Source organism: Lygodium microphyllum, chromosome 3 (genome assembly GCF_053477565.2).
Source record: "Lygodium microphyllum isolate KBCC chromosome 3, Lygodium_microphyllum_v1.1.10, whole genome shotgun sequence".
Taxonomy (NCBI): Eukaryota; Viridiplantae; Streptophyta; class Polypodiopsida; order Schizaeales; family Lygodiaceae; genus Lygodium; species Lygodium microphyllum.
In genome coordinates this window covers 16,635,073-16,662,129 of record NC_141137.1, presented here as the reverse complement: position 1 = coordinate 16,662,129, position 27,057 = coordinate 16,635,073, and the positions used below count along the sequence as shown (strand labels likewise).

General features: G+C 40.7%; 1 protein-coding gene and 1 pseudogene across 1 annotated transcript; one reads left to right on the top strand and one right to left on the bottom strand.

The window, feature by feature from the left end:
• Positions 1 to 1,322: 1,322 nt before the first annotated feature.
• On the top strand, positions 1,323 to 26,472 carry LOC148038089 (uncharacterized). The gene is made up of 3 exons (XM_087668815.1): positions 1,323 to 1,774; positions 25,474 to 25,630; positions 26,177 to 26,472. Exons 1-3 carry the CDS (start codon positions 1,526 to 1,528, stop codon positions 26,332 to 26,334), a joined length of 564 nt encoding a protein of 187 aa, XP_087524941.1. The 5' UTR covers positions 1,323 to 1,525; the 3' UTR covers positions 26,335 to 26,472.
• LOC148038090 (uncharacterized) lies at positions 4,923 to 6,117 on the bottom strand (annotated as a pseudogene).
• Positions 26,473 to 27,057: the final 585 nt, after the last annotated feature.

The window sequence follows — 27,057 nt, the reverse complement described above, 5'->3', positions numbered from 1 at the left end:
TCAATACATTTAACACACATAAACAATTACTCTAATAACATAATGTACAACTTCATCAATTGGTGCCAGTCGTCCTGAACAATATGCACGAGGCATTCTAAAGTGACAGTGACAATGGAGGGACTTAAGAACAAACACTTTATTTGTAGTATAATATGCAAGACGAATGACAAATTATATATAGGCCACAATACAGACAAACACTTTCTTAGTAGCATAACATGCAAGAGGAATGGCAAAGTATTTATAGGCCACACTATAAAAAAAAAAAGGCTCATTCGAAATATGAAAGAGTGACATTCAAATCTATTATCCCTTTGAGGATAAATTTGAGGCCAATATAGAAGCAACATCAGATAGTATAGACAAGGCAAGAAGCCTAGAGCAATAATCTTTAAAAAGAAACAACAACTTGCATAGATACCCAACAACATGTAAAAAATATTACTTTTTAAAGAAAAGAAACTTAGATAGTATAGACAAGGCAAGAAGCCTAGAGCAATAATCTTTAAAAAGAAACAACAACTTGCATAGATACCCGACAACATGTAAAAAATATTACTTTTTAAAGAAAAGAAACTTGATCGATGAGTAGGAAAAAATTGTACTTGCTCTAGGGTAAAGGGGCCAATAAAGTAGCGCCCTCCAAAAGGAAAACATACCCCACCCCAATTGAGTGACAAATTTATAAGAAAGATGTGGCTTTTTTAGCCACTTAACAATATAATATGAATTTTTTAAAATTACAAATGCGCTTAACTTAAATCAAACAATTGAGCCATGTAAATTTTTTTATATTTTAAATTTTGTAAAACCCTAAAGTAATGCATGCTCGAGTGTCACTCTATTGACCTCTCACTGTCCATCTTTTATGAACCTTTCATTTGTAACTAAGGCTACTTGATAAAAATATCAAAATGTCCTAATATTTTTTCTTTGAACTCTGTATAATATAAATAGTTTGACCATTAAAAAACATTTATACAACTCATTTGAAATTTATTTTTATAATGAAGAATTGTTAGATGACATTCATTGTGGAAAGGGTCAAGTTTCCTTTCGAAATTTTGAAGGGGAATTGATCACAACTCAAGGAGAGGCTGAAAAGCTGAAAATTCAATTGGCCAAAACACTCGAATAATAAAAGGAGTTAGAAAGGGACTACCTGTCTATTTGATTAAGCTTAATAAGCTAAACCAGAATCAGGAGTCTATTGGCCCCTTTACCCTAAGCCACTCTTTTCTGCTTTCGTTTACCAATCGATGGTTAAAATAAAATGCTATCCCCCACCACTCACAAGAGAAATCACGAACGTATAATGCGTTACGTCCCACCATACAACAGAGCGCAACAGCAGAGTTTAAAAATTTGAGTTGCACGAGCTAATTACCTTACTTTTAACCTTGTCTTTTCTCCAGAATAGGAATTGCCATCCCTCTCGAGTTGCCAGTTCTCCGAGAGGGAAGAGGGAGGGGGGCAGCGCGTGCGCGTGTGACGTTTGGTCAGAGGAAGTGGCAGGGGAGCGATGGACGAGTCCAAAATTCGCCTCTCGGAACAGTACGCTCACCAACATCCGGTCGTGGATGCCCAGACAAATGCTCACGGTGGTGGCAGTGGAGGCTCCGAGCGTTGGAACGCTGCCCTGTCCAACATTGCTGAGATCCAGGGTGGTATAGATACCTTGCAGCGCCTACTTCTCAAGCAAACCGTCTACAAGGACGAGGAGGCCTTCTCCCAAGTTGCTTCTCACGCTAATCAGGCCAGACATATCATGGTGAGACCCAGTTTTATTTCCCAGCATATTGATGCGGTGCTTTTCACCTTACTAGTTGTGTTTTTAGGAATTAGGAAGGTAATCAGATCAATGTTTTACCTGATCTTATTTGTAAGCTATTTTGCTGTGCTCTTCGATTTCATCAAGTTGTTTGATTCTTTGCGTTGTTACTTTCTGAAACGAGTGAGCAAGAACTGCGGGGATTGTATGGAAAATATTAGGATCATCCTTGTTTTAGATCTTCCATTATTTGGCTGGTGGATATGCCCTAGCTTAACAGTGCTGATTGGGGGATGGACACATCTTCCATAGAATATGAGAGTGTGTTTACCAAAGTATCTGGCAAGAAATGTCCAGGTCTTTGGTACATCAGCTTGAACCAAAAACCACGTGCAAAGAGCTGTTACAAGCGGGAGCATTTTTTTGAATCGAGGCCTTCTCAATGACCTGTTTAAGGTCATATTTTGTACACGTGTGGATGTGAAGAGAGAACTTCAAACTGATATCAGTGTACCGTAAGAGAAGAGCCCAACAAACATGGAGTTTGAAAGCCACTCATGGGGCCATGTGCTTTTGAAGGAGTATTTGCTTCTTTATTGCTGGAAGTGACTGGTTTAGCAGGTTTGCACACACACACACACACACTCTCTCTCTCTCTCTCTCTCTCTCTCTCTCTCTCTCTCTCTCTGTGTGGTTTTCATCAAGCCTAATTTTGTTGATAGCTTAGGGATTTAGCTGATGCATAGGCATATTTTTTGTGGCCACCTGATATTTTTTGGCATTTTTATCAGTGTGACCAAGATTAAATGCTGGTCGGCCAGCATTTATGGCACCTACAAGTGTAGATGCTTGGCTATTTATAGCTCGCTCTACTCACTTGGTAGTCACATAGTCTCTCCAGTTTTCATTCCTTCATATGTAGGTGCACTCTTAACACTCCGACACTCCGTGCTTGGTGCTGCCATTGTCATTAGCTAGATTTGGTGCCCTCATTGATGCTATGGGCAGTGTGTAGGGTTTGATGAGTCCATCCCCTTTGTATCAACATTCTTCTTTAGTTAGTGCAATCTTCTTCCTTCATCTTTTGCTCTCTCTCTCTCTCTCTCTCTTTTTCTTTTGCGTTTCTCTTCTATTTGTTTTCTCACACAATATCATTGCCTTAGTGAGGACACAGTTTGGAGATTCTTTCATAGAGGAGCAGCCTAGTCCCAAAACATAGGCTCGACACCTTGCGTTTGCTACAAACACAGCCATTTTAGGAGGTTTTGTGCATATTAGATCACATCTGTCAGCCACGGCTAGCCGTCGACATCAGGTTGATTGTGACATTATCAAGAGGCCAGATAACGACATTCAGGTGTAGGTGATTGCTTTTGGGCATTAGGTGACACATCTTCCTCAACATTTTGTTGAATGCAACTTTCTAGGTGGTGGTGATAGTTTCTTAGTGCAGGTGACATCCTTTTGTTATATGTTGTCATCTACACCAAAAGGAGCTTGGGTTGCTATCACCTGCTCTTAGAAAGCTCCAATGTGCTGTCACATGCTGTAGAACTGATCTCTGGTGGTAGCAAATCACATCAACAGCCTTTCCTTGCTCTCTAGCAACCTTCTCTCTCACAATGGTTGAAATAGACTCCACCAGCCCCCTAAAAACGTTTTTTCCACTTGCATGGGCAAGTTTTGCCAAGTGACAGCCTTCTAATTCCATTTTTCAATACTATCCATCTTATTAAATTACTTTTCAAAAATATTAATTCTACAAATTAATTTAATAATTATTTCAATTCCGAAAAAATCAATTTCACTAGCCAATAATTAAATTGGCTAGGCTCTTTCAAGTATCCTTGAGCAATTATTGACTCTTAGATTGGCATTAATTACTTAATTAATGCCTAGTCTTTAATGTCATCATTGATATTAGTAGCCAATAAATTAGTCTAGATCAAAATCTAACACTAGGTACTATCTAGTACCTAGCAGACATAACTTATTACAACTTTTGCCTTTGGCACCCAATGCATCCTTGGGGTCCTTGGCCTGTTACCATGAAACAAATGCCATGTGCATCACATACGCTAAATAACCTTGCATATTTGAATAATAACTTAATCAAATGTTATTGACAAGATTAAAGCATCTTAAAATTTCACATTCCCGTGATAGTGGGGACTATTTTTTTATTGCCAGACATGCATTCTTCTTCAACTAGAGTCTTCTATGTATCGGATTTGGATTTTAATCTATTGTCTATTCATGGTCTTATATGGCTAGGTACCCGCATTGTCTTTATAGAGGATATAGTGACCATGGAGGATGCTTCTACATGTGTCATTTATTGGATTGGTTTACATGGGGGATGGGCTTTACACGCTCAGCCTTAGTTGTGAGGTCTTTCTATGAGCTTGGACTGCTTTGGTATGCTTGTTATGGTCATTTGGCATAGAAACATGAAACGGGGAACAGGAACGGGGAACGGGGACGGGAACGCCAAACCTAGGGAACGGGGACGTGGGAACGGGAACGGCATTTAAAAAATCAAAATTCATGAAAAAAAATTAATATTTCACTCATAATCCATGTGGACTCTAGAGTGTTAAAACTTAAAACCAAGGTATATAATCCACAAGGACAAATCATTTTAAGTTTTAACTTTAAGATATCATGCATTATTCTAAAACTACTCATTAGAAATTGAATTGCAACTTACAAGGCTCAAGAGGTAAGCTATTCAATTATAAATAATAAAATCCATAATACATATGCCAAAAATCATAAATGATAAAACAATGAACAATGAACTAAACTTAAAAGTCTAAGCTAAAAGAACATGCCTATGGTACCATTGCCAAAAAACTTAAAAGATTACAAATATGAAATTGAAGTCTAATCTTTGAAAGAACATGCTCATTGTCCCAAAAAAGACTGCAAATATAAAGCCTAATCTCTAGACTAAAGCAAAATGCGGCATGCCGCATGCCAAAATAGCCCAAAGGGCAACTGCAAGACTGCAAGACTCAAGTACAAATATAATATCGACATGGCACAACTGTCAACAACCCAAGTGTCACAGTGTCATCAATGATCATAATATCATATATAATGTAAATGTGTCATGTATCATGAGACTCGTGATAAGTAAGCCAAATCAAAGATCATGATGGGGCTCTGAGGCTGCTCTAGCCACTCCTGAAGTGCCAGCCTCATCATCATGTGTACCATGAATTGCTGCATCTCCCTCAACATCAGCATGTGTCTTCTCTTCTTGCTGCATCTCCCACTCTATGAATGGATCAGGCTTTGTTGTCATACTGTTACATAACATCCTCAAATTAACACTAACGAATACTAGATCGTTTACCCTCTCCACACCAAGACGGTTCCTCTTCTTTGAAGAAATGTGAGCGTAGGTACTCCACAATTGCTCCAAACAAGAGGAGCTAACTGACTGACTCAAAATACGGATGGCTAGTTGCTGCAACTCAGGACCATCCGAACCATAGTCCTCCCACCACAAAGCTGCCCCAATCTTACAGCGATCCTCCTGTGCATCCCCACAACCAAAAGAACCCCGAAAGGTCCTATAACATGAAAGCTGATCTCTGATCTTTCGTCTAGTGCCATGATCAGGCACTAGACGAGACAATATAAGTCTCTATGCATCCATAACCTCACTGTCATTCTCTTGACCCTTGCCTTGAAACTCAGGATCCACAACAAATGCAGCTGCATGCATGGGTGAGCTATAGGAGTTCCACCTCGTCACAACTAAATGGTGTATTTCCTCATACGCCTCATCATTTGGTGCCAACTCCTGCAACTTTTCATTCAGCATGTCCATAGCCTTATATACCTTGCCAATGCAAGGTTGCATAGCATCCATAACCCTCAATAAATGTACAATGGGTGATACCATAGCATCTATTAGCTTTACATCATCCCAAAAAGTGGAGTTATTTGCTTTCTCCAAGCATAAGATACCTGTAGGAGTATCTGCCAATGTTGATGAGGTAAACTCATCACTAAGAAATAACTGCCTCAAGGCACCATTGCATTCTCTTAACCTGCCTAGCATCAAGAAGTTAAAGGCAAATCTGGTATCAGAGTATTTTAAAAGTGTCTTCTTCGACCGCAAAGAAAAGTGATGGCGAAGAAATTGGTGATTCAAAACAAAGCTAACCATTTGAGCTCCTTGCTCTATGACAGGTGCGATCCATGACAGGTTACCAATATCCTTTAGTAGGTTGTTCAAGCAATGAGCCATACAATATGAAACTGTGATATGTGGATAATATCCCTGAATAATAGCACCTGCTGCCCTATTTGCAGGCTCTCCATCTGCAACAAATCCCACAACATGCTCTGGGTCAATAAGCTCAACACCTATAACCCACTCTGCTGCAAGTACATCTGCTGACTTTCCTGTCCCCGATGCATCATGTGAAGATATAAAATACATTTCCCCACGAGAATAAGCAACCATACCATGAATGGATCGCTTGCGTGTATCACTCCAACCATCAGCAATCAAGGAAACTCCATTTTTAGCCCACATGCTCTTTCTAGTCACTGCTGCTTGCTCAACAAGGCGCTTTTCCTTGTCGAGCAAAGTGGTGCGTAAGGTCTCTGATAATGGAGGTACATACGAAGGGCCATACTCACCAATCTTCTTGCACATCAATTCAAAATACTCTGACCTGGCTGCACGAAATTGAATGTGGTCATGATAAAAAAAGCGTGCCACTGATGCATCCACCTCTTTCTTCTTCTTGGGATCCCAACTAGCATCAAGTGTGCTTTGTCTACGTGCAACATGTGGCGTTGTTGATGCCATGGCCGATGCAATGCCTGTAGTAGGTGTGGAGGTAGCACTTCTTGATACTGACCCTGCTCTAGATACATCTGATAGGGATGGTGTCACAAAAGTTGCAGGGTCAACTGCAACACGTCGTGGTCTAGATGCAAGATAAGCTTGTTGACCTGCTACACGGTCACGAAGCTCCCTTTGCTTCTCCAAGGTCACATTTGGACAAAACTGCACCTCTGAATTTGGCTCATGTAGGAGATGAGCTCGGACTTGATTATGCATAAATATTAAAATTTAAAATGGAACAAGTGGCAATTGGTAGTCCATATTCTAATATTTAAGTAACTTTGAAAAATTAAAATCAATAAAAATTTGAAATACAAATGCTCGGCTCAATGGATTACCTTGTTTGCTCCACTAGTTCGCTTGTATAGGCAAAGCTTGCAAGTCCATGGTCGAGATCCTCCACCACTCAAAGGGCGGTCAGCATTTACTTCTTCCCACCATGATCAATCATCAGACCTTCTTCCTCGACCACCAACTCGACGAGCGGGGCGGGAAGATGAAGCCATTTATGATTTTAGGCTGAAAATTGAAGGCCTTAGGTTCAAGAGTCGAGAGAAGGAAAAATTGAAGGCTGAAAATTGATTATTGAAGGCTCGAGAGAAGGGAGAAGGCTCAAGAGTCAAGACTCACTTAAGAGTCGAGAGAGAAGGGAAAGGGAGAGAAGGGAGAAGAAGAAGAAGGTTCATGGAAGAAGGAAGAAGAGAAGGGAGAAGTGAAGAGAAGGTAGAAGGAAGAAGAGAAGGTAGAAGGAAGAAGAGAAGGAAGAGAAGAAAGAATAAGAAGAGAAAGAAAAAGAAGGAAGAGAAGGAAGAGGTTGGAGGTGGGAGGAGAAAGAAGAGAAAGAAGAAGAAGAAAGAGAGGGAAGAGAAGGAAGAAGGTGGCTGGGCCTAGGGGCAGGAGAACTGGGCCAGGCTGAGGCGGGAGCAGGAGAAATGGGCCAGGCGGGAGCAGACGGGACGCAGGCAGGAGCAGGCGGAACGAAATAGAACAGGGCGCAGGCGGAAACTGGGCGCGGGCGAAAACTGGGCGCAGGTCACTTTGCCACGTGGCATTCCCTGTCCCGTTTCAGACAGGGAACGCAGCAGGGAACGCGTTCCCTGTCTGAAACGGGACAGGGAACGTTCCATTTTTTGGAAACGCGGTCCGCGCCGGATACATGCCGGGGACGTCGATTCCGCGTGCCGGGGGGCCGTTCCGGCCGTTTCCTGTCACTATGTCATTTGGACATTTATGCTATACGATGGGCTTCTCAAAAGAAGATAGTGGAGGGACTTTCAAATTTCCCTTCTATTCACATTATATGCCCTATCTATTTGAGGGGCAAGTAGCATAGGTGGCTATATCCATAGGTTGCTACTAGGTGGGCTTCTACATCGCTTGAGTTGGTACACCGACCTTTGCGGACCTATGGCACGGCTTCCCTTGGGAAGGCCAAGTTTGCTAATTTTAGACGACTTTAGTGGTTATGGTGGCCATATTTTTTGAAGTACAAGAGTGAGATGTACTCTCGACTCTATAAGTGGAAGGTATTTGCGGAGAAGGAAACTACTTTGAAAGCCCGTGGCGTATGAACTGATCGTGGTGGAGAGTTTACTTCTAGTCTCTTTTCTCAATTTTGCAGAAATCATGGTATTCAAGTGGAGTATTTCCATTTGAACACACCATCGGAGAATGCTATGGTGGAGTGTGCAAATGGGGCCATGCTTAAGATGGCCCAATTGATGTTGGAGCATAGGGGTCTTTCTTATTCCCTTTGGGGTCAGGCGGTGGCTATTGCAGCTCAAATCCGCAACTGCTTCCTGGCTTTTGCATTACAGGACATGACTCCATACGAGGCTTTCTTTGGTAGGAAGCTTTTTGTGTCTCACTTTCGCATCTTTGGGTGTAATGCATTTGGCCGTGTGGACAAGAAGTAGAGGAAGACAAAGCTTGACGTGAAGTCTAGGAAGCTCATCTTTGTGGGTTACAATACTTTCATGAAGGGCTATCGGCTCTACAACCCAATGACATGGATGATTGAGGTGAGTAGGGATGTGATCTTTGATGAGGCTGCGACCTCCGAGGATCTTATTGATGGTTCTATTGCAGGTGATACTTTATCATTGATTGACCCTCTCCCACTCTCAGTTCCTTTGCTCCCTTCTTGGTTGCCTCTAAGAACCCCTTCTTCGTCTTCGACTCATTCCCCTCCTTCTCCACCAGCTTCCCTACTACCTTTCACAGATGTGACTACTTCTTCATTGAGTACTTCCACCCCTTGAGCCTCCTCTCTGGAGTCTTCTAGGGATGCTTAGCCGCCAAAGGGGGAGCCTTCTTTAGATGAGGAGGATTTACCTTCCCTCAGTGAGGGGAAGTTCCTTCCACAGACCCACAGACAGGTGCATTGCAGATATTGGAGGCGATCGAGTCTTTCTCTTAGCAAGATGAGTCTATTCGGATTCCTATTTGGTATAGGTAGTTCTTGCAGGATTCAAGTATTTCCCACTTTCTTGCTCCTTCCACAGGTCCATGCAGATTAGCTCGCTTACAGGTCCAGTGGGATAGTTCACTATATGTGAACTTAGCTCTTATGTCAGAGATTCTCCGTGACAAAGAGCCCATTATTGAGGAGACTCTTGCATATGATATTTGATGTCAGGCTATGCAAGAGGAGCTAAATGAGCGAAATCAGACTCGAGAGTTGGTTCTACGTCCGTGGAAGCGGAAAGTGATAGGTGTGAAGTGGGTCTATAAGACCAAGTAACTTGCAGATGGATCCTTGGACAAGCACAAAGCTAGGCTTGTTACCAAGGGTTTTGCTCAAAGGGCAGGTTTGGACTATTTTGAGACTTTTGCACCTACGGCTTGGATGTCTACTATTCGAGCTATCGTGGCTCTTGCTGCCTGCCACTATTGACCTGCTTATCAGACGGACGTTAACTTTGTCTTCTTGAATGGTGTCCTTAAGGAGGAGATTTGTGTTGCATAGCCTTTAGGTTTTCTTGTGCAGGGAAACGAGGACCGTTCTATGGCATGAAGTAGACTCATAGAGTTTGGTACCAACAGATTGATCGATTCTTTCTATAGTTTGGCTTCCATTGATCAGCTCATGACCCTAACCTATACTACAAGATTGAGGGTGATAGACGTGTCTTGATCATATTATATACGGATGATCTTATCATCACAAGGAGCTTTACTCAGGAGGTTGATGCGACTCAGAAGATTATGAGACAAGAGTTTCTTCCTTGGATTGGAGATCTATCAGATAACACAGGGCATTTTTATTTCCCAGCACTAGTGTATACCAAGCTTCTTTCGGAGTTTGGTATGGCCGATTGTTGGCCCATTTCTTACCTCATGGACCCATAGTCTAAGCTTTTGGCAGCTGGAGATTCCCATATAGATGCCACTTGTTACAGGTGTCTTGTTGGCTCCCTCATTTGGCTTATCCACACTCGACCGGATATTTCTTTTGTTGTGGCTTTGTTATCTTCTTTCATGAAGACTCCCACTCAGGAGCATTGGAGAGTGGCTTTGCGCGTTCTTCGTTATTTATAGGGGACTTGATCTTTAGGATTACGTATGGAGAGGGGGCTACTCTTTTTGGTTGGAGTGACTTTGATTGGGTAGGCGATGTGGATTTGTGATACTCCACTATAGGTTAAGCCTTCTCCCTTGGATTGGGAGCTATCTCGTGGAGCAATAAGAACCTGCTTACTGTGGCCCTTTCTTCTTTAGAGGCAGAGTATTGTGCATTATGTTTTACAGCTATGGAGATGATTTGGCTTTGCTGTATGTTGATGGAGATTGGTTTTCCCTAGCTTGGACCTACAGAGTTGCATGTGGACAACCAAAGTGCTCTAGCTTTAGTGAAGAACCTTGTGTTTCATCCTTGCATGAAGTGGATCGTGGATTCTGAGTTAGCAATGGCCTATTGTCCCTTGGTGGACAACACAACGTATCTCTTTACTAAGCCTTTACCCCTGACTTCTTTGCTTCATCACATGAGGTTGTTGGGTCTTCAAACACTCCTAGGATCTGAAAGGGGTCGTTAGCCTGCCTATTTTAGTCTTGTCAGCTTATCATCTCTTGGTTGTGAGCTCTTGTCAGAGTCTGACAGAGACATAGGAGCTCTGGCAGTTTTAGGTGCATTTCCTTCAGTTGTCGGCTTCCTTTGTGCATATTTGGGTTAGCTTTTGCCTTTCCCAGTTTGCCTCTACCTGCCGGACATTGTCCTTGCCACCCGAGATTTTTTTGTGGCCACTCCACATTTTTTGGTGTGTTTATTTTTATGAGTGTGATCAATGTTAAATGCTGGTCGGCCAGCATTTATGGCACCTACAAATCCAAGTTGGCGAGTTTTTGGCATTCTTGGGTATTTATAGCGAGTCCTTCCCCACTTGGCAGTCACACACTCTCTCTAGTCTTCGTTCCTTCATATGCAGTTGCACACTTTGACACTCCGACACTTCATGCTTGGTGCTACCATTGTCATCAGCTTGATTTGGTGCCCTCATTTGACGTTGTGGGTTGCGTGTAGGGACTGATCAGGCCATCCCCTTTGCATCAATGTTCTTCTTTAGTCCGTGCAATATTCTTCCTTCAGCTTCAGCTCTCTCTCTCTCTCTCTCTTTGTGCCTTTGTTTCTCTCTGTATGTGTCCCTCTTTCATTGCGCACTCTCACAGGAACATGTGAGTGAAATTTTGATCTCTTCTCTAGTTTGTAGGTTATTGTTTGATCTTTTGAAGGTGTGTCCTTACATGAAGTTTCTTTGTGGTACCCAAGGACAAAATGTTAGCAGTCGTTAGCTCCCTTGCCACGTCAGCAGTGCCACATGGTAGTTTTGCCATGTGGCAGTCCGACTGCAGTCGGCTGCATTAAATGCAGCCGACCTGCCTATTTTGGCATTTCGACCTGCCTATTTTGGCATTCTTACAAGGCATTCTTTTCAGCCTTTTAAAGGCTGAGTTTCCAGCAATTTTGATCACTTGTATCTGACAGATTATAGCGTGGGGCTGATGGAGATCGAGGTCCTCAAGGCGGAGACATACACAGATATTCTCTTTGCACTCGTGTATAATTCTGCATTCTTATGTAACATTCTTCACTGCAGATTTTCTGTGTTTCATTGTCTCTTTCTCTCTCCGTTCACTCTTTGTCATGATCATTCGCTTCTCCATTGCTCCACTGTGACATGGTATCAGAGCATTGAAGGATTGACCTAGGGTGGACCTATCTGAAGAGGAGTTTTCAGTGCGACACGAGGCTGCGTTTTCAGCGTTCAAGTGCGAGTAGGTGGGTTGTGCATCAAAACAAGGCTGAGGCGAGTGTGAGCGTGCGAGAAAAGAGAAGATTTGCTGAAGCTGTTGTTAGAGAAGGAAGAAGGCTGTGTTTTTTGCCTTCAAGTGCAGATTTTATCTTTTCATCGCCTTAGGTGGTTGAAGAAGGTTCGGGAATCGGAGATGAGCCCTAGTAGGTTGTGTTTTTTGCCTTCAAGTGCAGATTTTATCTTTTCATCGCCTTAGGTGGTTGAAGAAGGTTCGGGAATCGGAGATGAGCCCTAGTAGGCTGTGTTTTTTGCCTTCAAGTGCAGATTTTATCTTTTCATCGCCTTAGGTGGTTGAAGAAGGTTCGGGAATCGGAGACGAGCCCTAGTAGGTTGTGTTTTCACAGTAAGAGGGGGTTTCTTTTGTGTTTGTGCAGGCATTGCAAGTGAAGATGTCTACAGAGACTGACGTGGAGTTTCAGGTGATCATGGACCGGAAGGTGCCTATCCTACTGGCTCTTCCATCAGATTAGAAGCTTGATGGCGACAATTACTGTATCTGGCGAGTGATGATGTTGGCCATATTGGAGTCTTATGATTTGGCGGAGCTTGTGATGGAGGAGATTAATCGGCCCTCGGTGAGAGATGAGTCCAAACTCTCTTCCAGTGCTTGTGCGGAGTTGACCAAAGCTCAGACTCATTGGGACAAACTGAATCCTAGGATTTGTTCTTTTCTCTTTCTGTCTTGTACAACATCCGTGATAGCCCATATAGAGCACTTGACGGTGGCTCGGGAGATATGGCTGGAACTTAACCAGATGCACAACCGGATGACCCTTATGAAGAGTGTTTCTTTGGAGGTGCAGATGTGGACCTTGTCCATGAGTAAGTCTTCTTCGCTTGGCGAACACATCAACAAGCTTCAGTAGCTTCAGACGCAGGTTCAAAATGCGGGGAAACCCATTTTCTCCGAAGACATGGCGATTACTTTATTGTCCTAGTTGCCACCACGATTCAATACCTTTTATTCCGCTCTTATTGCATCAGGGCGGGAGTCGACTCTTCGATGGGAAGAGTTGGTTCCTATGGTCTTGGACCAAGAGGAACAATTGAAGGGATAGAATGCTGCCAAATCGGAGGCATTGGTTGGTTAAGCCTCTCTGAAGAAGGGGAAGTACCAAAAGGAGGAGGAGGAGGACAACAAATCCAAGAAGAACAAAGGGAAAGAATCGACATGCCATATTTGTGGTAAGACCGGCCATTGGAAAAAGGATTGCCCCGACAAGGACAAGGACACGCAGAAGGACACGAAGGATTCTGGAGCGGTGGCTGTACCCTGGCTGGTTGCTTTTTTACACTTAGTGGTCGTCGAGGACCCTACACTGAAGACTTGATGCTGCGATGACAGCTCCCCAGGCTCGAGAGTGGATCGTGGATAGAGGTGCCTCACGGCACATGACTCCTTTGACAGTTGGTGTTGCCCATTTGCGACCATTGCGTGGGCAGATTCTCATAGGAGACAGCTCTTTTGTGTCTATTGCTGCACGGGGTGAGATGCAATTGATTCTAGATGGACGTGGTAGTACCTACACTTCCGAGGTGTTGCGTATGCCAGGTTTAGGGTATCATTTGCTTTCGGTCCATAAGATTTGTTCTCTTGGTCTCTTGGTGGAGTTTGATAGTGATGCTATTTGAGTTCTTGATCGTGGATCGAGAAAGATTCTCTCTTCAAGGTATGAGGAGAATGGCATCTACAAATTGAATTCTTCTTCTGCTCTTACCTCTCTTCTTCTTACCTCTTAGACATTTCGAGCTATGGCATGCTCGGTTTGGCCACCTGAACTATAAGTACCTTCGGACGGTGCCGCGAGGATCTCTTGTTCAAGGTTTGCCGGACACAGTGTTGAGCCAGCAGCCATGTGTGCATTCGTGGGAAACAACATTGGGATGCGATTCCCAACAAAGCTTCGAGGCGGTCTACTTTACCTATGGAGCTTGTATTTACGGATCTTTGTGGCCCAATGAGGACCGATTCCCTGAAGGGAAGCTTGTGCTTCATGTTGATTGTAGATGACTACAATAGGATGGCATGGGCCTACTTCTTGACGTTGAAGTCGGAGGCTTTTTCCCACTTCAAGGATTGGCTTCTCTTTGTGAGAACCGATCAGACGGGAGATTGAAGACCTTGCGATCAGACAAGGGTGGTGAACTTGTTTCTAATGAGTTTGTTCGTTTTTGTGTAGATAGGGGCATTCACTAAGAGTTTACTAATATCAACACTCCTCAAGAGAATGGCATTTTGGAGCAGAAAAACTAAAGTGTGATCGAGATGGTGCGTACCATGATGGAGCACCAACAGACACCTCAGTTTCTGTGGGCCGAGGCAGTGGCTACAACAATCCACATCCTAAATCGATCTTTGGTTGTTGGCAGGATGACACCTTGTAAACGCCCCGAATAACGTACTATGCTTAACAATTATGATATTCGCTTGTTTTCGAGTTTTAATATAAAAAAGAATGAACACTTAAAGCTGAAAATGAAAATTACTCACAAAATTACAGCCATGAAAATGTAAAAGTAATGGAGACAAGATGGGCAACAACAAAACCCCCAAGTAATGGAGACAAGATTGAGGGTTGAAGATGGGCAACAACAAAACCCCCCCCTCCCCCCTCCCCCTCCCCCTCCCCCGAAGGAATGTATTTCTGCTCAACCCAAGTCTCTTAGGGAAGAGCTCAGTTACAATCAACCTGAGAGTGAGGAAAAGTAATTCTCACTCTCACAAGATCATGCAAAGATGTACAAACACACATGCATTATCTATTATGCAATGATAAGAACTGATTTCTTTACAGTATGAGAGAAGAAAGGGGGGAAATCAGCCTTTCTCCATCGTTGATCAGCAGTACATGGATAGAGCTTGCTTCTTGTTGCTAAAATGGAAGAAAGAGCTCGAGAAGGAGGTGCTGTAATGAATTTACAGGCTTGCTGTACTGTAAAACAGCAGTGATAGAAGAGGGAATATGAAGGAATTTGATAATGGATAAGTGGGAGATGATGATGGGGATGGATGGGGCCAGTTTTTGGCTATGTGTGGTGGGTGCTGTACATGAGTTTACAGCAAAGAAAAATGATGGTGAATGAAGACAAACGAGCTCTTATTTATAGGAGGGGGAAGAGCTAGTACAAAAGGGGAAAGTGGAGTAGCACAAGACAAGTGTCCAGCCACATGTCATGAGATGTGACAAGTGGTGGGACACTTGGAAACTTGTGTGACAAGTGTCTTGACACTTGTCTTTTCTCTATGGCCTTTCTTTTTGAGCTGAATATTGTCAAGAATAGAAACAACCAAATTTAGTAAGCACAGTCAGAGTACAGAATTTACTATTTTTAGAATGACATCCCTATTTTTTAGGACTAGCATTGTTAGGCTAATTCGAGGCTCCTAAAATTTAGGGACCCCCCAATATGGGTGTCATATGAAAGCTTTTTCCGTGTACATCGCAAAAACGGTATCAGAATCTTCATGTGACTTTTCTATGCAAAGAAATGTGCAGTTCAAGCTTTCAGCCCACACATGCACATTGTACAAGCATTTCATGATCATGCCATCTTGTTGATTGTAATTGTTTGTTTTGGCGGATCTAGCCCACACTTCAAGGCATCAATCCTTTCTGTGTGCGAGTCTAACCCTGATATGCGTGAGTTCTGGTCACAGGCGCCCAATCGGGCCATATAAGTGGAAGTGTGAACTATCTTTTCTCTAACCCACCTCGTGGGTCCACCATAACCTGTGACCACTCATCAGTGGCCAGCTCCAATGCACTTTTCTTTATATCTAATTAGTGCAAAGGAAACAAATTTTTAATAAATCATTATATAGACAAATTAATGAAAAAGGATACAAATTCTGTTTCTATATAGTTGTGACAGCATGATAGCACTCTGACTATCACAGTGGAAGATATGAACCTCTGTAATACCAAGCTCTCTCACTAGACGTGAAAGCCATAAAGTCTCCTTGCATGCCTTAGTGGCAGTCAAATACTCTGCTTGTGTAGTAGACAATGCAACACACTTCTGCAGCTTGGATATTCAAGAGGTTGCTCCCCCTATGAACGTGAACACATATCTTGAAGTAGACTTCTTGCAGTCAGGATGACCAGCATAGTCTACATTCGTGAAGCCAACAACAGATTACTTTCGCTTCTCAAAGTAGATGCACAAGTCCTTTGTGCCCTTAAGGTATCTCATGATACCCTTCACTACTTCCCAATGCTTTTTGCCAGGATATGCCATGTATCTGCTAACCATTCCCATTGCAAATGCAATGTTAGGGTGTGTGGGAACCATAGCACACGTCAAGCTACCAATAGTTGAAGCATAAGGAATCTTGGCCATCTCATTCTTTTCATCATCAGAGGTAGGGCTGTTATCTACACGAAGTTTCACATATGGAGGCAATAATACACCAATGGCTTCCCCGCCTTCCATATTGAAACGTTGCAAAACCTTAGTAACATACTACTATTGTGATAGATAGAGAAGACCCTACGATTTGTCCATGAGTATACGCATGCCAAGAATATGATTTTGGCCTCCCAAGTTCCTTCGTATCAAAGCTACCGTGTAGGCTTTGTTTCAAGGAGTCCAAAGCATGAACATCCCTGCTTGCAATCGGCATGTCATCCACATACAAAACCAAGAGAATAAGACTGCGATTTGCTGCTTTCTTAGTGTATAAGTAGTGATTAACTTGAGATCTATGGGATTCGTGAGATTGCACTAATGCATCAAATTTATGATACCGTTCTTGTGGTACCTATTTCAGTCCATATAAACTCTTGTTGAGTTTACATACCATGTGCTCTTTTTCCTTTGCAACAAAACCCTCAGGTTGTTGCATATAGATCTCTTCATACAGATCACCGTGTAAGAAAGCTGTTTTTAAATCTATCTGTATGAGTTCCATAACTTTAGATGCAACCGAGTCCAAAATGGTTTGCAAAGTAGTCATTTTGACTACATGAGAAAAAATATCTTAAAAATCAATTCAATGTTTCTACTTGTATCCTTTAGCAACCAATTGTGCTTTGTATCTTGGCAAAGAACCAGAAGCGACTTTCATTTTGTAAACCCATTTGCATGGTAGCAATTTCTGTCCTTAAGGCAAATGCACCAAATCCCAAGTCCCATTTTTCATGAGAGATTTCATCTCTGACAGCATAGCCTTATGCCATTTCTTGCTATCTTTTCAGTCCATTGCTTCCTTGAACTCACCACCATTTGTCAACTTGACATAATCAACTACATAATTTACAATGGGAACAAATCTATCTGGTTGTCTTTGCATTTTGGTCTACCTATGGATCCAATGATCAAGATTTGTTGGCTATTCAACCTACAAATCTTCATTAACAGCTTGTTGTTCTGTAGGTTCAGCATACTATATAGTCAGTTCTAGTTGTTCCAATGGCATTTGTTCTTGCTGGAATTGTGGTACATCATGGGCAATATCTTGCAGATCATTTTCAGCACCATTTCTTGCATTTTTAGGGCCATTTACAGTAGGTATTTGTTGCTGTCTAGTGGGCATTCTTTGCTGTCCTATCGGTACATCTTCTCAAAATATAACCCTTTCGACTTCCTCAGTCTTTTTAGGTTGTTTGTGCATGCGATCTTCGCGGAAGATAACATCATTGCTGCGTACAAATTTCCTTTTTGTGGAAACCCATAACCTATACCCCATTTCACCCTCATCACCATATCCTAGGAAAATACATTTGCAGAACTTTGGCTCAAGTTTGCTGTGTTCTTCCTTGCAAATGTGCACAAATGCCTCGTAGTCAAACACTCTCAAGTGAGTATATGAAGATGTTTTGCCTAACCACGCTTCTTGCGGGGCTCACTTCTCTCTTTCCTCCCCACCAAAGATCTGTTTGATGACCAATTAATCAAGTGTACGGTTGTCATAACAGCCTCTGTCCAAAATCCGTGATGTAAAGCAACATGTGACAACATTGTATGGACCTTGTCTTAAAGTCCTTAAAGGCTTTGGACACATATTTCCCACCATTTTCAAAGCGAAGATACTTTAATGTCTTATTGGTTTGATTTTCAGTAAGTGCCAGAAATTTTTTAAATTTATTCAAGGTCTCGTCTTTACGAGGAATTGGATAAACCCATACTTTGCGTGTGCCATCATCAACAAAAGTAATGAAATACTTTTTTCCCCCTAGAGATAACCTCGACATCTCACATACATCTAAATGTACCAACTCTTAAGGGTGAAGACTTTAGAGAAAGAGGTTTTTTATGTGACGTTTGAGCATGCTTACCATAAATACAATGATTACATTGTTCAAAATCAGCATATCTTAAATACGGCAAATAATCCAAACAGGAAAGCACTTTCATTTCAGTTTGACTCATGTATCCCAACCGGCTATGCCACAAAGAATCACTTGGCTACTCAATTATGGTGACTACATGGTCACGCACGCTGGATACATACAAAGTATCACTTTTAGAGCCCTTGGGCAACAATGCTAGAGCCCTTATAATTTTTTCATTTGCTATCTCCAAAGGTGGTATGATAGCCTTTGTCATCTAGCTACCCTGTGCTTATTAAGCTCTTCTTGAGCTGAGATACATGCCTCACATTATCCAAAACAAACACGGAGCCATACTGAAATTTCAATTTCACACTGGTGTGATGTGAAAAGATGCACCTGAGTTAAGTATCCAAGTGTGCATGTTATCATCAGAATATGCAATCAATGCATGTGCACTCAAAGAAGAAGTAAGGAGTACATCACCGTCACTATCATTCTCATGAGTGGCTACATTTACCTCCTCTATCTTCACACTGCTTTTCTTTGCAAGTTGGTTGTTCTTTTTCCCAGCCTTGTTGTCTTCAGTGTTTTTGCTTTTGTCTTTCTCTTTCTTGAATTGAAAACAGTCCCGTTTATAGTGCCCTTTCTTGCCACAATGATGACACTCCACATTTTTGCCATGAGACTTGCTGCATGCTCTATTTTCAGAAGTGTCCTTTTACTGAAATCTGTCCCTAGTGTGCAACACATTAGAAGACTTGTTTGCTGAATTATTTTGCCTATTGAGTTCTTCCATCAACAAATAACTCTCCACATCAAAATATAACAACTGAGCATTTGAGTTACTCAAAGTTGTCCTGAAAGTATTTCAACTTTCAAGCAAAGTGCATAGCAAGAAAGTAGCCTTGAGCTCATCATCAATGTGGAAATCCAAAGCAATCAGCTGACTGAAAATTGAGTTGAACTCTTTCAAATGTACAGACATGGTTGTACCTTTTTTCATGCGAAGGTCCATATCAACTTTTTCAGCCAATAAACCTTGCTGACTGCACTTTTCTGAGCATACAATTCTTCAAGTCTTCGCCACATTTCATATGTAGAATTCAGCTTCTCAAAGTTAAAGAGTTAGTTGTCTGACACTACATGCAAGCTCATCCAAATCATCCCACTCTTCTTGTTCCATACTTGTTAGTCTTATTCCCTTCGCTTTGACGGGCTTCACCTGTTTCTTTTGCACCAAGACATTATAGCACTGTTTTCTCTATATTGCAAAATTGTGTGTACCCTCAAGCTTCTTGATGTGCAAAAGATTGCTCCTGTCTAGCCACGATTTGCAGCACTAAATTGACTCAAACGTCAGCAAATGCAAGCCCAAATGTCACACAAATGACCATGGTACGTTGCAAGTACCAACCAACAGTGAAAATCAAGAAATTGCAGAAATTTCAGATCTGCAAATTGATTGCCGGAATTAGAGAATGTTTGCTACTGCACTCCACGATCAATTTCAGCTAGATTTATAGGCCAATGCACCAATTGCATGTGAAATTCCCAAAATTCTGCTGCAATTTCTATTTCAAATGCATTCTTGGGAACAAATTTGATGATTGCGGTCAAATGCCCCAAATTTTCAAAGGCAAATCTGCCCAAATTGCATCAATACATGTACCCAAGTGCCTACACAATTTGATGAAATTCTGCAAAAAGCCCCAATTTTCTCAGGTCCGGTGACTACTGCTATGTGGTCTACGTATCACCTAGCCTCCCACTGCTGCCAGAAATCAGCTTTTGTCATCTACATTAGGTCGTTTTTGTGTTTTCAGCTCTTTTCTTCATCAGTCTCTACTTTGACTGGTGGTTGCTGCATTCGGGATCTGTCTTCGTTGGACAATACACATTGATGCCTCCCTCAGCCCGCTCCCATGAGAGCCACTGGCTGTTGAACAGCTCTACCCTTGAGCATTCTATATGTTCTCTCATTCATTCATTTTAGAGTTCTCTCTCTTCTCTATTTGTGGTTGTGTGTTTTGCGTTTTGCATTTTGCTTTTTGTATTTTGAGTTTTGCATTTTGTGTTTTGCATTTAGGGTTTGAGTTTTGCACATCACTGTTTGAGTCTTTGTGTCTTAGTCTTGGTCGTACTTTTTGTGTTTCCTTAGTGCAAACCCTGGCATACCTTGATACTAGAGTGATGATGTGTTAGATGCTGATGTGGCAGCATGATAAAGTCAGGCAAGTTTAAAAATTTACATTTTAAAATTTTTATTCATTAGTGAAAGCTGCACTTAGCTTTTGCATTTAAAAAACTGAGTCTTGTCGTGCTGTGTAGGAAAAGCCACGTGCTAGAAAGCTGAAGGCAAGATAACATTCTGCGTTGTGGCTACTAGTCATAATGGATCTTAGCAGTCTTGCTCAGTCAATGCTGTTCAGAGTGGAAGCACTGCTGCCCTAGGCTTGGTGAGACTGCAGGCAACATTTCTGAGGCTGTTCCAAACTGATAATGCTCATGGTTGTGAAGGTGCTGTCATCCACAGTACTGACAATGCTGTTTGGACAAGTGGTGATGCTTAGTGCTGGTGATGCTGTTTTGGTGCTGTTGCTAGAGTAGCTAACTGGCATAGTTGTTACTCCTGCTGGTGATAAGCTGATCTGTTGCCATGTTGCTGTAGTAATGGACATCTGGGTTGTTTTGAGAGTCATGGAGGCTGATCTGGTCATAGAGATGCTGGCTGGCTGCAGGAATGCTGCTGAGAGTCATGAGAAAGGAGATCTAGGGTGCTCATAGTTAGCTGGACCGATTCAGACAGGGTGTTGGTTGGCATGTCCGAGATGGAGTAACAAGCTGAGGAGTTGGATTTGTGACTGCCCATGTGTGGAGTAAATGCATGTGAGCACAAGTGTATTATTCTGATATGCAATAAGGAAAGAGATACTGCAGGGGGCATAAAGATTTTGGGCCAATCTTTGTTATGTTTGGATGAAGTTTTGGGGCAACTGTGCATGAGTTAGTGGTGTTGGGATCCATGTAGTCTTCTAATACGCTCTCTTAATTACTTTCATTTGATGTCAGTTTTGTTGCTTTATAGTTAGTTGGCTAGTACTCTCGAGTCCTACTGTCATGTCCCATGCCCATGCGATTTCACTTGGAGGCAATTTAACCTGGGTAGCCTCATTGAAACCCATATTGCCAGTCAAGCTTCCGCATATATCAAAAGAGGTAAAGAGGTGCTTGTGGGCTGGTCACTTTATAGAGTAGCATTTACATGATGTGCTTTTTCAAGGAGTTGGGGTCATTATTTTATCCCACATAGTTCTTGACGCCCTTGATTTTGATGAGCCCTTTTTGGTAGTCATGCATGAATGTGCAATAGGCATCATGTGGCTTATTGAAATCTTGAAATTAATCTTAATGAGCCGTTTTGCTGCAGCATGTATATTCCATGGCTCATGGCTTGGAAACTCGTGCGTAATTGTGTTCCACGAATGCCCCACAACTTTTGAGAGTTGCACAAGTGGGCACGCCTTGTGACATTAGGACACGTTACCTTGCAGGAATCTGAGAGTCTCAACAAGACTGGTAGCTGTGTAATGGTTGCATATCTTGGTTCAATTGTATTTTGAGATTGAGCACATCATAGGAAAAATGAATATGTTGGTCAATCCTTTCAGTAGAGGATTATACATCGTTTCTTTCATAAATTAGAATCCTTTGTATACACGAAAGAGCTCTATGCGGGGGACCCAAATTTCAGCAAGAAAGTTAGCCAAATGTCAAAAGGGGGGGCCTCACTTTACGTTCAAAGAGGGGTTTATATACCAAGGCTGTTTTGTTGTGAGATCCAGTGAAATTGGCCTTCAGTAAAGGAACACCAATACAAACTATCATTATTGCTTTTAATCCAACTCTTGAAATAAATTAAAAGCCAGAATATACTCGAAGATTGATTGGTCCTAACCTTGGCACTTGAGGTCAGGGGCTCACAAATATGGGTATGTTAAAAACAAAAAAACAGTTGTGCTCCTTTAATATCTAGTCTAGAAATTGGAATAGAATATGATCCTTACCTAGAATGAGGAATACAAGCTAAAGATCACTACTCAGAGTGCCTGATAGCCCTTTCCCTAAAGCAAAAAGATCCCAAGTTTTAACTTGCTGCCCAAGAACAATCCAAAGTAGAGAAATCTCTCTAGGATTCTTACTCTACCAACATCTTTCCACTTGCACAAACACACGCAAGTCCTTGACTTTTACACAGTAGCCTTGAACCAGGTATAGATGTGCAAACTATCACCTTGCACAAGTGCAACAACACATACACCCATATCTCTTGACACAATAACAAAGCCTCTTCTCTAGCACTTTTTTGCATGCAACACTACTTAGATTGCCATAATTATCACTTTCTAATTGGCCAAAAATAAGTGAGAAAAAGTAGTGAAGAATGAAGCTTTTCATTTTCAAAAGGAATAGTGTCTATGTATATAACATAGCTTTTTTAGTTCATCAAACTTTTTATTGAAATCGCAACATAATCATGACGGAACATGATTATGCTTTTGTTGCCATCTTAAAATACTTTTCAACCATGAAATCTTCATGTATAAATTCCATCTTTGTTAAAAACCTCGATTCTCAGAATTCATTATTATGCATAATTACGATAATTGTCTATTATTAATAAGCTCGTACACTTAACGAATCTCTTTACCCTACCATTGTTGCATGTTAGGGTGCTAAAATAACTCAGGGTTATCTCATAAAAGTTTTCCTCAAGTGCATGCTTGTAAGATAAAGACTGATAGAAAAAAATGACACCAACACATTTGATTATTATTATTATGTAAAGGTACCAACATTGTCTATTATATAAGCTTGTACATTGATGAATCTCTTTATCCTACCATTGTTACATGTTAGGTTGCTAAAATAACTCGAGGTTGTCTCATGAAGGTTTTCCTCAATTGCATGCTTGTGAAATGGAGAACAATAGAAAAAAATGACACAAACATGTTGGATTTATTATTAATATGGTGAAGTTGGTGGTCAAAGTATACCAAATTTTGGCTTTTTGATATGTTGAATTATTGGTTTGGATCCAATCAATATGAGTTCAATCCTTTTAGAGAGTTGATCCTCTCAACAATGTGTACTTAATACAAACATTAAGTAATAAATTATCATTGTTGCTTTCAATTCAGCTCTTAAGATAAATTTGAAAACAATAGTAGAAGTAGAGTCCTATTGCCCTTGCACGATTGTACATTTTCACCTACATACTAACCTTAGCTTGGCCCAAAATTCTCTCTCTTCTTGCAATATTTCTTTAATTTATTTAAAAAACAAGTACACTAGATGAATGAAATACAATGTTTGATTGGTCACATGAATAAGCACCTTAAGTCAATCGTCTTTAAGTGGTGTGCTTGGAAGAGGGCCCAACAACTCTCTCCCTTGAACAAAGAGATCCTAGGTAGCAACTTCCTACCAAAAGATGATGTGACATGGAAATATATATAGGCTTCTTGCTTGCCAACAAGCCTTACACTTGAACAAGATACAAACTACTTTTGATCTCTATATAGAAACCATCCTTTTGAACCATATACAAAATCATCTCTAGTAGTTCTCAACACACAACTTTACTTTGTGGATTGCCAAAGCTCCCTTTTTAAGCTTGCTAAGAGAGAGAATAAATAAGCATTTCATAATTAAAATTATTAGTTAAAAGTAAGAAACACTTAATCCTATCAATAAAAGTCAATTGATGTCTTATGGCAACTAATTATCCATGACCATGCTAATGATATCATATAAGATGTAGTGCCATGTTAGCATATCATGGTAGTATTCTCACATCATCATGATATAACACAATCATGTTTATAGTCAAATGAAGCATTGTGATGTATACTTTGTAACTATGAAAATTTTTAGGTTTAAATCAATGTATGATAGAAATCTCGATTTCTCAAGTTCACCAATGCTCAATTTTTTTGATGACGAGGTCCATGAGAGAGCTACCATTTCCCCCACTTCTCATCTGAACATGGAAGCTATAATAGAGTATATTCATGATGATGTTGGGTATTACTTATTTCAATCAACAGGGGTTATGTGAGTTCTTATTCAATGGAGCATATCATCAATGAGGTTATACATGTGTTCATTTATTGAATTATCTTTGAGATGGTGTACAAACACCTAGCTAGGATTACGCCTAAATCGTGTTATTTTTTTAGTCTAGTTGTACTTTTGTGGTTGATTGGTTGATAACAGATATGAATAAGCTACAAATTGTTCAAGTATGTATATTGCAATTTGAAACTTTGTAAATATAATCTCTTTAAGATTTCATAGCCTTGTTATTTGTTTTGCATGCTTTTTTAAAATTTTTTTACATATAAATGGTGTTCATAAAGGTTTTGATTTTTATCTTTTTTCAAGTGTACTATGTTAGAAATGCTTAAGGTCTCATCCTTGTAAGATGCCACCAATCATCCATGGTACTCAAAGTTGTAAGATCCCCATTATGAGGATAAGACATGTGTGAGTATACATAATGGGTGGGTATTGACTTATATGTTAGATGACATTTATGCGATTGGATAGTGAAAAGGTGGCCTTTGTGGATCTAGCCTTTGGGTTAGATAGAGTAGTTATGTTGGTAGTAACTCGAGGCACAATGCATGGAGTTGCGGGGGATGAGAGTTATCAGAGACCTTTATTTTGGGGTCTGGGGCCACAGAAGCGGTCTCTAGTTGGAGGGTCTCAAGGAGGTCAACATCTTCCTTGATGGGTGTTCAGGGTCAGCGGCCCCAACTTGACGGTAAAGGGAATATTCAAGATTTCTTGGCCAACTAGGAAAGGTTTATAATATGGTTGGATATGTTGACCAGAGTACCTTCTTGGGCTATTAAAGGAAGATCCCTTTAGAGCCATCGTTAATATATCTTTCACCTAGTCAGAGTTCTTCCAGCTCTCATTAAGCTTTTTCTCCATCATTTTTCTAGATCACTATACTTGAGTTTCATAGTGGAAGTGCATGGATGGATAGAGCTATCTTTGTATCTGTTTGTTTGAAATTAAAGTAGTCTCTATTCTTCTCATATTTGTTGTGTGTTCGCTACTCCTTTCTTAGATTCTATTTGCTGTGCCATGTAATTTTTATATACTATATATATTTATAATATTTAAGTCCACTTGTCATATAAATGTCAAATAATATTTTAGATTTTGTAGGCGCAAGAGCGACGAATTCGTGCTTTGGAGAAAGAGCTTGATGCAGCTGTTGCATCAGCAGGTTTGGCTCGTGCAGATAAAAGATTGGCTGAGGTTGCTCAACGTTCAGCTGAAGCACGCACCCAAGAAGTGCTCCAAGAGTTGGAAAACACTACTCGTAAGCTCTAAAATATCTCTTTGTGCTTGCAAAAGTTTCAAAACAAAGTTGTAAGGTGTTTGTAAAATTTGTGTGGTGGTCTTCTTTTGCTTATCAAAACCTTGCCACTTTCCAAAGTTTTTGTATTGTTCTTAATGCCATTTTGTGTAAGAATGATAACACTACCTCAAATGAACACCTAATATTACATTTAAAAGTTTTAACAGACATATATATCAATTGAGTCTGCATAAATAAACTGTTTAAAAGGGGGTTATGAAACAATTCTATCCTCTTGTGCTTGGGCTTATGTTTTAGTACTAAAAAAATATTTTCAAATAAGGAGTAGATTGGATAAATCTTAAATTAAGGTTTAATTGATTCTAGCACCACAAACGAGGTCTTTTATATTTGTTATCTGTTTGGACATGTCCGTATGGCGTGAGTGTGAATGCGTGCACCTAACAATCATTATTATGCTAATTGAATATGGAATGTTTCTTTTTCCTTTTTGGTGTAATATTTTCATTGTTTATTGTTATTTCTATGTGTAATGTATTTCTACAGAGGTCTTCAAATTGCACATGGAAGAGTTACGTGTCAAGCAAGAAGAGCTTTCGAAGAAAGAGGCTGATATTAAGGCTTTGCATACAATTATTGATCAAATGGGTGGTACGAAGTTTGAGCATGTTGAAACTTTAGACACTCCCACCCTTTATAATTGATGAAGTTGGGATACCCAATTACTTAATGTCAAATTCTCATTGAAGCCAATTGAAGAAGTTATACATACTAGGTGGTCAACTATAGTTTTTCACATTTGTTATTTTTGCAAACTAATGGATTGAAGGTTGATTTGTGTATGAATTTTTGAAGTGAAAGTTTTGGAGTAATGCTTGAAATTGGGGCCCAAAAGTGCAACTCTCTTTCACTTAATACGATGAAAAAAGTTCATATATGATAAAAGATTACCACTTCAAACATGTAGATCCTCACTCAAAGCAACACTCCAATATTCACTTTCAACTCAACACCAATTCTTGAAGTTGTGATTTTTCCTTGCAGGACTTCAAGAGCATTTAGACTTTTCAATTGTGTTTATGCACTTGCAAAATCTAGTATCAATTTAGAATTTATGAATGTTGCACATTTGCTCAATTAGAAGTATTGCATTGGAAGATGTTGAGAAATACAACATGATCACTTGAAGAACATGAGTGTTCTACTCTCACTTAATTTTGAGGATGTGGATTTGCTTCGTCACAAAAAGGCTTTTCAGTTTACTAGCTAATCATAGTTATAAATCCCTAAGCATAGCAAGTGTGATCATTTTTTTGGTAATCAATTTTGTATGAACAAAAACAAAAATAGAAACAAACACCCTTAAACCTATATAGCTCATTAAACTTGGATAGTGCATTTTGGGGGGATTGTGAAATTTTCTCTTC

What these genes read in the sequence shown, in the direction of transcription:
- LOC148038089 (XM_087668815.1), top strand. Translation starts at nt 1,526, where the DNA reads ATGGACGAGTCCAAAATTCGCCTCTCGGAACAGTACGCTCACCAACAT. An exon ending in ATCAGGCCAGACATATCATG is followed by an intron (nt 1,775 to 25,473) that starts GTGAGACCCAGT and finishes TAGATTTTGTAG; the next exon opens with GCGCAAGAGCGACGAATTCG. An exon ending in AGAGTTGGAAAACACTACTC is followed by an intron (nt 25,631 to 26,176) that starts GTAAGCTCTAAA and finishes GTATTTCTACAG; the next exon opens with AGGTCTTCAAATTGCACATG.